Genomic DNA, 10,909 nt, shown 5'->3' on the forward strand with positions numbered 1-10,909 from the left:
GTATTTCAGAATTGATAGAGTTAAGCTACTGGTGATGTCTATTTTACTCAAGATCTAAGTAGCATAATTTCGGTGACAGAGAGCATAATTTTCAGAAAGTAGCAAAATTTTGGCATAATTTCTAAAAAGTATGAGCACTGCTAAAAGCATAATATGCTTTTTTTTTCGGGCACAATCTACCAAAGCCTACCCAAAAGTACAGTGTAAACGAAACTTTCGAAGTTTGGTCCTTAGACCTCTTTCGGTCCGACCTGCGCTTAAACATTATCCGTATAAGCGGCTAAAATTATGCAGTCCGGACCACTTTTAGAACAAGTCCGTACCCAATTTTTCTGTCGTGTAAACGGCCTTTAAATGACAAAAAAGCCTCTTTTCCTGTTAAAGAAAGAAACACTTTTCATTTTAGTAACAAAGAAATCGTCCTTTCGTGACAATCCACAAGGTTAAGTTTGTTTGACATTTACAATTAAGGCCATACACCTGTACGTTTAAAGGATTTTGACCTAGAGTGAGCCTCAAAATTAACAGAACAAAGAAAAAATACCAAGCCTTCGTTGTCTTTTGAATTTGAATTTGAATTTTGAATTTAATTGTGCTCTAATTTACTGCTTCAAGGTAAGGTGCAACAGGCCATGTTTTTCGATAAACATCCTATGTCGTGAGGGTCGAACCTATTTTGTTTTTTCAGGAAACTAAATTTACATAACAATGACATTTCCGATGGCTTTGTCCTTGTGAATACTGAATCCCAATATGAAAGGAAGTGCTTATTCTAGTAAGCCATTGTTATTCAGAATCAACTGCCAGTGGATATAATAAATATCGCATCATTCGTAGCAGCTGGGCATCTTTTAAAAAAACTTTATATTTTTGATAAGGCACAGTAAATACGTAAAATACAGTCATGGGAGTCCTGCTGCAGTCCAGTGCAAAGAACAGCAACAACTTTCCCGGCTAAATAAGGTATCCGCATCATTCCGGTATTTTGCCCTGCTTGCTTCTCGCTGAAATTCATTTGCTTTTTACTTAACAAGCGAACCCTCTCCTAAATCCATGCGTCATTTAGAACAAATCTCAAAGATGTCTAAATTTCAGGAGGCCCGAAATAGTTTCTCCTTTTTTCAAACAAATAAACATATTCTTTTTTAGATATAGTTAGGGTAATCATATCAAGACAAAATTTGGCTAGGGTATGCAATACCCATCATAGATTTCTCATATCACATTTTCCTCCGTAATGACGTTACCATGGCAACGATATAAGGCATTTCTTTGAGCCTTTAAATCAAGATATATTGTCTTTTTTGAAAAAAACGGGACGGTGAAATCTTCCCACTCAGCGTTACCAGATAATGATAAAAATAATCTCTAAAATATTTAAAATTCAACAAAATCTGTAGGTCAGTTTTTCAGAAAAATACGTTTTTTAAAATATGTCGCTAATTTCTTTTTTCACCTACAGGTTTTTTTAAAATTTGAAAGACAAACGTTTTAAATTAATCTAAGCTTAAATGCAAAAAATGAAAAAAATTCACCGTCCCGAAGCAAAGATATAAATGAGTCAAGTTGCAAAATCAGGAAAAATGAGGGGGTTACAAGATTGGCATTTACGCATACGTCACCCGCTAATTCGAGTGTACGCGTGAGTGAAGCTACAGGCCAACACAAACGGATTTAAGTGACCATTAAACCATGTGTGTACAATTTTCGTAGTTTTCGTGAATAGGAGATGTCTATTTATATTCCATATGTATAGGAATTAAAAGAAAGGTGAGCGGAATTTGTTTATTTCTGGTAACCCACTTTGAATCGTGAGCTGACGCGAGCAGCTTTTAGAATTGCGTGTGTGGCTCACGCTCGTGCGTGCTCAGCTAAAAACCCTTTCGAGCCTCCTTGTTCTTGCGACGTGATGGATTTATTTGTATCGTGTCGGCTGTGTCTATAAACAAGCTTCTATTACTTATGATGCCAGAGAAAACTCTTTGTTATGAAATTCCATTTTCTTCAACTGTCAAACCATTTTTCTCGTAAGACAGAGTGGTAGTGCTTATTCAGTAACCCATTGAATCATTTCCTAGACATCTTTTGTTCACAACCGAGTCAGAAGGGGACTGGGTCTATTCCTGATCTGACGTCACAAACTGATTTACATTGCATTAACTCTTTGTAAAAATGCATCAAGAAGTGTGTGACGTCAAATCAGGAATAGACCCACTCCCCTTCTGACTCGGTCTTGAACACAAGTTGCTTGGATTTTCGCAACTTTCGAAGCCTATAAAATGGCAGGATTTGTTAGAAAAATGAAAAAATGGCCACAATGCGTTTCGAACAGTTGCAAAGATTCATTTTAGCGAAAGAAATATTTTGGGGTTAGGTGCACTTAAGGCGAAATACTGATAAACATCATTAGATTTGCCCGTACAGTTTTTAAGTTTCAACCCCCGAGTAAACACGTACGTGACGCTCTTCGTTCAAACGGAGAGGCTTTCTGCATGCGTGGGAGGAAAATATGGCAACACCCACTCTCTGCTCCTTTCTGCTCCCGGACACTTGACTCTTTCTCAGGCATGCAGCTTGAAAAACTATTTGTTTTCTTTCTCTTTGATAACTTACGCCGACCGACCTATCCAAAATTACGATATAAATACGTATTCGACGATAAATAGAGGAAAAAAGAGGAGAGGACTGCCTTTTTTTTTTCCATAACAAGTTTATGCAACTGTTTACGGAAACACTGGAATTTGAGATTGACAGCCTTACGTGGCTAAGTAATTGGCGTTTGAGAAAGGGCAACGGCGACCAGGCAACTCCACATTCTTGGAAAAAAAATTGTGTTGCAAATGAACGCAGTTTAATACATTTTTGAGTTGACAACATGACAACAACATTGAACTAACTGAAGTTTAGCTTTTGGCGACAACATTCGTATGCATACCTTTATCGTCCATATTTTGCCCCAAATCCGTTTGCCCAATCCCTGGTTAGATTGTCCGAGTAAAATCTCAAGAAACCACCCGCTGTCAAACTAGTGTCATTCGTTTTCGCTTTTGACGATAATAAAGGTTTATGAGCGTTTAAGAAGGAGCTTCAACAAATGCAAATGAAGCTGCCAGAAAACGTTTGAACGGGACTCGGGACTCGGGAATCCAAGGATCTCACTACTTTTATGAGCATGACCTATGAAACGTACCCTACCATCTGTGGGCTGAACGATTGTAGGTTCATACAACGTTCCATAGGAGGCTTCCTTTGCACCTTTTTGTCTCTCAATGTAACAGCTTCGATAGTCATTCATATTTAGTCACAATCCACAGTTCAAACCACCTAGACTGTCACATATTTCACAATAATCACTAATTGTTGATGTTTTTCGATAAACATTCTAAGTTGTGAAGGTCGAACCTATTTTTTTTATAGGAAACTAAATTTACATAACAATGGCATTTCCGATGGCTTTGTCCTTGTGAATACTGAATCCCAATATGAAAGGAAGTGCTTATTCTAGTAAGCTATTGTTATTCAGAATCAACTGCCCGTGGATATAATCAATATCGCATCATTCGTAGCAGCTGGGCATCTTTTAAAAAAAACTGTATAATTTTGATAAGGCACAGTAAATACGTAAAATACAGTCATGGAAGTCATGTTGCAGTCCAGTGCAAAGAACAGCAACAACTTTCCCGGCTAAATAAGGTATCCGCATCATTCCGGTATTTTGCTCTGCTTGCTTCTCGCTGAAATTCATTTGCTTCTTACTTAACAGGCGAACCCTCTCCTAAATCCATGCATTTAGAACAAATCTCAAAGATGTTTAAATTTAAGGAGGCCCGAAATAGTTTCTCCTTTTTTCAAACAAATAAACATATACTGTTTTAGATATAGTTAGGGTAATCATATCAAGACAAAATTTGGCTAGGGTATGCAATACCCATCATAGATTTCTCATATCACATTTTCCTCTGTAATGACGTTACCATGGCAACGATATAAGGCATTTCTTTGAGCCTTAAAATCAAGATATATTGTCTTTTTTGAAAAAAACGGGACGGTGAAATCTTCCAATTCAGCGTTACCAGATAATGATAGAAATAATCTCTAAAATATTTAAAATTCAACAAAATCTGTAGGTCAGTTTTTCAGAAAAATAAGTTTTTTTAAATGTGTCGCTAATTTCTTTTTTCACTACAGGTTTTTTTTAAATTTGAAAGACAAACGTTTTAAATTAATCTAAGCTAAAATGCAAGAAATGAAAAAAAAATTCACCGTCCGGAAGCAAAGATATAAATGAGTCAAGTTGCAAAATCAGGAAAAATGAGGGGGTTACAAGATTGGCCTTTACCCATACGTCATCCGCTAATTCGAGTGCACGCCTGAGTGAAGCTACAGGCCAACACAAACGGATTTAAGTGACCATTAAACCATGTGTGTACAATTTTCGTAGTTTTCGTGAATAGAAGATGTCTATTTATATTCCATATGTATAGGAATTAAAAGAAAGGTGAGCGGAATTTGTTTATTTCTGGTAACCCACTTTGAATCGTGAGCTGACGCGAGCAGCTTTTAGAATTGCGTGTGTGGCTCACGCTCGTGCGTGCGCAGCTAAAAACCCTTTCGAACCTCCTTGTTCTTGCGACGTGATGGATTTATTTGTATGGTGTCGGCTGTGCCTATAAACAAGCTTCTATTATTTATGATGCCAGAGAAAACTCTTTGTTATGAAATTCCATTTTCTTCAACTGTCAGACCATTTTCCTCGTAAGACAGAGTGGTAGTGCTTATTCAGTAACCCATTGAATCATTTCCTAGACATCTTTTCTTCACAACCGAGTCAGAAGGGGACTGGGTATATTCCTGATCTGACGTCACAAACTGATTTTTAACTCTTTGTAAAAATGCATGCAAGAAGATTGTGACGTCAAATCAGGAATAGACCCACTCCCCTTCTGACTCGGTCGTGAACAAAAGTTGCTTGGATTTTCGCAACTTTCGAAGCCTATAAAATGGCAGGATTTGTTAGAAAAATGAAAAAATGGCCACAATGCGTTTCGAACAGTTGCAAAGATTCATTTTAGCGAAAGAAATATTTTGGGGTTAGGTGCACTTAAGGCGAAATACTGATAAACATCACTAGATTTGCCCGTACAGTTTTTAAGTTTCAACCCCCGAGTAAACACGTACGTGACGCTCTTCGTTCAAACGGAGAGGCTTTCTGTATGCGTGGGAGGAAAATATGGCAACACCCACTCTCTGCTCCTTTCTGCTCCCGGACACTTGACTCTTTCTCAGGCATGCAGCTTGAAAAACTATTTGTTTTCTTTCTTTTTGATAACTTACGCCGACCGACCTATCCAAAATTACGATATAAATACGTATTCGACGATAAATAGAGGAAAAAAGAGGAGAGGACTGCCTTTTTTTTTTCCATAACAAGTTTATGCAACTGTTTACGGAAACACTGGAATTTGAGATTGACAGCCTTACGTGGCTAAGTAATTGGCGTTTGAGAAAGGGCAACGGCGACCAGGCAACTCCACATTCTTGAAGTTTAGCTTTTGGCGACAACATTCGTATGCATACCTTTATCGTCCATATTTTGCCCCAAATCCGTTTGCCCAATCCCTGGTTAGATTGTCCGAGTAAAATCTCAAGAAACCACCCGCCGTCAAACTAGTGTCATTCGTTTTCGCTTTTGACGATAATAAAGGTTTATGAGCGTTTAAGAGAGGAACTTCAACAAATGCAAATGAAGCTGCCAGAAAACGTTTGAACGGGACTCGGGACTCGGGAATCCAAGGATCTCACTACTTTTATGAGCATGACCTATGAAACGTACCCTACCATCTGTGGGCTGAACGATTGTAGGTTCATACAACGTTCCATAGGAGGCTTCCTTTGCACCTTTTTGTCTCTCAATGTAACAGCTTCGATAGTCATTCATATTTAGTCACAATCCACAGTTCAAACCACCTAGACTGTCACATATTTCACAATAATCGCTAATTGTTGATTGAGTGGTAATTCCCGCAAAGGATTACGGGATCATCGGTCATGTAATCAAGAGAACCACCGTTTTATCGGCAAGGTGACGTTTAATCTGTTGCTCAATTTGAAAGAGAACAGCTTACGGTCTTGTCTTTACGACGTGGCCAGCAGAAAACTAGTCATTCTTTGATTACCGATGAAAACTTTACCCATCAGGTACGATTCATTTTATGTATATAGGAAATCGTATGAAGGCGAGTCCATTTAGTGATCTATATATGCAAACCTGCTGGATGGTTTGAAAGTTCTCAAGTTTGCACGAGCCATAGGCCAGAGCAATTTGATCACTTTCAAAACACCACGAGTGATCAGAAATCAGAAACTGCACGAAAAAATTCATGCGATTTGTCATTTATTACATCACGGCAACAAAATTAAATTACTGCACCGTAAAAGTTCCATAGCAACTTTGGTATTGCACTGTACAGATGCTTTTCACCTGACGTCACAGCAGCCATGTTTGTGCACAGAACTAAAGAGAAAAACGTGAGCCATAATTTGCTTTTGTTTTGTGCACCAACATGTCCTGCTCATCACGTGATTATGCATTCCTCGTGAACCAATCAGAACGGCGATATTCTGTCTCTAAGTGATCATTTCTAATATTTTAGGGTAGCGCTTTTCTTTGCAATCCTTGCGCGCGCGCTGCATTGCGTTAGCAAGAGCGCGCGCGAAAACTGTGTTCGGCCACCTTAACTTAATTCGCGGTGCAATGTTGTGATGCCCTTATCACTATAACCGAAAGTTGGCGGGGGCGAAAAATTAAGCTCGTTGACATTGACTGTTTTTTAAAAGTATTTTCCGAAAAAAAAAACATCGTATTAACATTATTATGAAAGATTTCTTTTAAAGTATATAAGCATCGGAAATCGTATTAACGCTAGTGCAATTTGAAAGATATCAAATTACATGAGCCATGGGTAAATGCAATTTGAGAACTTTCAAAACATCATGAGTGGCCATAAATCACGAAATGCACGAGAAAATTCATACGATTTTTTTATTTATTGTATACTCAACAAAATTACTCAATTGCTGTGTTTCCATAGCAACCTCTGTATTACACTCTATGCTTTATTTATGCATTCGTCATTGATAAGCTTGATTATCGTATACAAGCATACATGTAGTATACATATCATGCAAACAGAAATTCTGTCGGCGTTTCTTGATTTTTCGCCGCAATTAACTTTAAGCATATTTAAGATCAGTATACGATATAATTAGCTAAGGAATATTTTCATGAAAAATAGTCATTTGCACTGCGTCGACTTTTCTTTTTTGATAATGAAAAGGACGAAATTTAATCGGATATTGGTGAAAGGCTTTTTGGTTTTTATGTTTTTAGCTGGAAAGGTCGGCCAATACCCAAATGATTTTCATAAATTTGAATTTCTTTACAGTTTAATTTTCAGTATCTTTATGCCAAATTCAGTTTTTGGAGCGCATTCGTTTCCATTAAGAGCTTTAATTTGCTTGAATGGCCGGCAAAAAGTTTCAAAGGAAAGTAAGAAATTAAAACGATTTATTCGAGCGTATTAATCGCAAAACGGTGATGGTACTATTGCAATAGAGCAATTCAACAGGATTTACAAAGAGCAGAATTGAATCGGGTGATTTAACAAGAACATTTCTTTTGTGTCGGTAGCGAAGTAATTATGTTACTTAATAATTTTACGGCATAATAAGTGGCTGTTTTCATTTCAGCATGTGACAGATATCAAATTTTCTGTAATTTATTTACAGATTAAACAGTGAGAATAGATGAGCGGCGCGGAGATAGACGAGAAATCGTTGAATGTTCACTATTTGCATGGTGAAACAAGGAGTAAACTGGATTACAAATTCAAGAGCAGTTGAACGAGGGGTCTTAACTCTGTGGGCCATCCAAAAGATCGAGTGAGAAGCCAGAAACGAGAGCAACCTGTTCATTAATTATCATTGGAAACTGTGATTCAAGTTGAGAAAGAGACATTAAAGTTCAACAGCTCAAGAAAGATTGCATTGGAGGGGCTATTTCATTGATTGCAGTGAAAAGTTGATTTCTTTTGAGAGGCTCTTAATTTTTGTTCAGCGTTAAAGAGCAAGGTTTTTGGTTATGGAGTAATCAAGGGGTTTTAATTAAATCAATACTAGCAACAAGGAGAACCTCTTACGCTGAAAAGATCAAGCGGTGCTTTTGGCCGAAAATTTTAGTTGAATGGAAATAACCTGTTCACAGCAGAGTTGTAGTTACAAGTGAAGAAAATTCAACGTACATTTGACAAAATGTTTCAGTTTCACCACGAACTATTCGCGTGCAATTTGAGGAAATGCGAATGAAGGTAATATATATTTGAATTACAAAGGATAGATCAGCTGCAAGGGGAGTAATATTGTGAACAAAAGAAGGCGTTGGTACCTTTGCTTCATTGATAAAGTTGAAGGGTTTCCAGATGAGTTAGCCGAGGACGTCCTGGTGTGACGAATTATTAAAAAAACGGTGATCTTGCAAAATACGGTATAAAGCGGAGAACAACGGCGTGCCCCAAACACTGAACGTAACGTCCTATTAACTCAACAAGAGATCAGTCTCCTTTAACCTCGGTACACAATGTTTTGCGAAGGTTATTGGTTTTACACAAACCTTACAAGTATGTTATTTTATGTGTTCATTTCCTCGCTAACCATTTTTGGAAACGTTCTTATTTGTGTGGCGTTTATCAGAGATCCTTATCACCAGCTACGAACATTACAGAACTATTATATCATAAGCCTTGGTGTTTCCGACCTTCTAATGGGCCTCGCCACCGAAACTCTCCTTATTGGAACGTACTGGAATAATAGTGAGGCTGTTTTCCGTGCGCATTTTTGTTTCGCCGTAATATCAGGGGTATCCTCTTTGTTGAATATGGCCGCAATATCTATTCACCGTTACTTCGCCGTTAAAATGCCGCTAAATTTTCACGATGTTATGACAAAGAGGAGAATTCTAATCTCCATTGCAATGATATGGATCTATACACTTCATTTTGCGGTATTGCCTCTGGCGGGCTTTGTGGATTCAAGATATCAGATTTATCTTTATGGCTTGGGTTGCTTTCTACCAGGTATGGTCATCTGCATAGCGTACGCTGGGATTTTTAAAACTATTCGTGCCTACACGAAGACAGTTGTAAATGGGCGCAATATTGGAAACACCGCGCTAAAAAGTGCTATTGTGAGAGAAAAATCAACCACGAAGACAATGCTCATAGTTCTGGTGGTTTTCTTGTCATTCTGGATTCCACTTTTACTGGTCGATTTGATCATGGTACAGTTTTCTCTCTGTCGGTCATTTAATTTTCACGTTGCCCGTGACGTCACTCTGACCTTCACGTACTTTAGCTCTTGTGTGAACCCTCTACTTTATGCATGGCGGGTTATACACTTCCGCAGGGCATTTATTCGATTACTTGGATTGCGCAAATTTATGTCCAGGGGAAACAACCAGATTGTACCATTGGCCATTTTTCGTACACAGGAAACCAAAAATGGTGCTGGTGAAAGCCGATACTACGATGATTAGTTTAATGCCTAAAGGATCCATATTGAAAGTGAAAATCATGTTTGTTTTTTTTTTACCACAAAAAGCAAAAAAACAAGAAAAAAAATTTTAGAAGATTAGATAAGAACGCCTAGTCCGGCGCTGTATCCCAGAAAATTTTGTCTTTAACGGGATCTCGTTCGTTGTTTCAATATATATAAATCCCAATACCTCAGGAAAAACAAGAAGAACAAAGTAAATCAGTATTGATTGGAGATCTGACGACCTTTTGTTTTGATGGAGAAAAGCCAGACAACCACTTCGAGACAAGTTGAAAATCCGACATGGTGGGCAGTTGTTATTCCAAATGGGGAACATATTCTCGGTTTTCACATGACGTCACGACCGCCATGTTGGTGCCCCTAAACAAAGAAAAGGTGGCCATGTTGGTGCCCCGACCAAATCCTCCGGGAATTGAACTCTATTATTATGCAAACGCTTCCTTTTGTTTTCGTTGAAAATCATGGCTGTTGATCACGTGATTGAAAACCAACAATAGGTCTGGAAACAAATGTCCTCCACTACAAGACCAGGGAACCCTACAAACCTTACAAATGGCGTCACCACGAAACAGAGAAACATTTGACTTCAACGTGGAGATTCAAAACAGAAAGTGGAAGCTGTGCGGATAACAAACTAATGATTTGAAACATAGTCCGCAATCAAGATTTACTCGGAGATGTTCAGTTTTTCTTTCTTCCTTTAATAATGATCATTGCGATGTACATGACATTTGCCATCTTTTTTTGGGGGTACAGAAAGAGATTTCTAGACCAGCGCTATTCTTCGCGCTCATATTTAAAGTTATTCGGTTTTAGCGAAATTTGCATTCCTGTGACATTTACAACGAAGAGAGGGCAGAAGTTCCTGTCGCAAAGATTATAATTAAATTTGATTCATCGAAGGTCAAAATTATATTCGAGATCTTTTAGTAGTGCAGTTCATTACCGTGCAATCGTTACATGGACGTTTCGCCCATTCGGGCTTCTTCAACTCTAAAAATTATTATATAATTTAGTGTTGAAGAAGCCCGAATTGGTGAAACGTCCACTTGAATTAATGACCTCCTACGAGAAAAGTTCGCATATATATATATATATATATATATAGCTTGAATATCTATAATGGTTGACCAAACGATAAACTCCCAACAGAAGGATCCAAAAGGATGCACGTTGTCTCCTCAGTTAGTATTTAAAGTTGCATATAAACTGGAGAGGAAGACAAAACTTCTCGAAGGTCCAGGAAATTTAATAAAAACGTTTCGGCCCTTCGGCCTTCGTCAGTTAAATTTTTTTTAAA

The 10,909-nt window shown here is 38.0% G+C and overlaps 1 protein-coding gene across 4 annotated transcripts in view; it reads left to right on the forward strand.

Moving 5' to 3' along the window:
- LOC138044492 (histamine H2 receptor-like) overlaps positions 1–10,909 on the forward strand; it is a 26,282-nt gene extending 15,373 nt beyond the window's left edge. Inside the window, exons 1-2 of one of the 4 annotated variants that reach the window (XM_068890997.1) lie at positions 902–963; positions 7,789–10,909. In XM_068890997.1, the coding sequence (XP_068747098.1) occupies positions 8,636–9,589 (954 nt within the window). In that variant the 5' untranslated portion in view covers positions 902–963; positions 7,789–8,635 and the 3' untranslated portion in view covers positions 9,590–10,909. Of the gene's footprint in view, positions 1–901; positions 964–6,066; positions 6,199–7,513; positions 7,656–7,788 lie in introns of those variants that run through there. The other 3 variants (XM_068890994.1, XM_068890998.1, XM_068890996.1) reach the window with 3 other exon arrangements.

The sequence above is a fragment of the Montipora capricornis genome, chromosome 4 (genome assembly GCF_036669925.1).
Source record: "Montipora capricornis isolate CH-2021 chromosome 4, ASM3666992v2, whole genome shotgun sequence".
NCBI classification, from domain to species: domain Eukaryota; kingdom Metazoa; phylum Cnidaria; class Anthozoa; order Scleractinia; family Acroporidae; genus Montipora; species Montipora capricornis.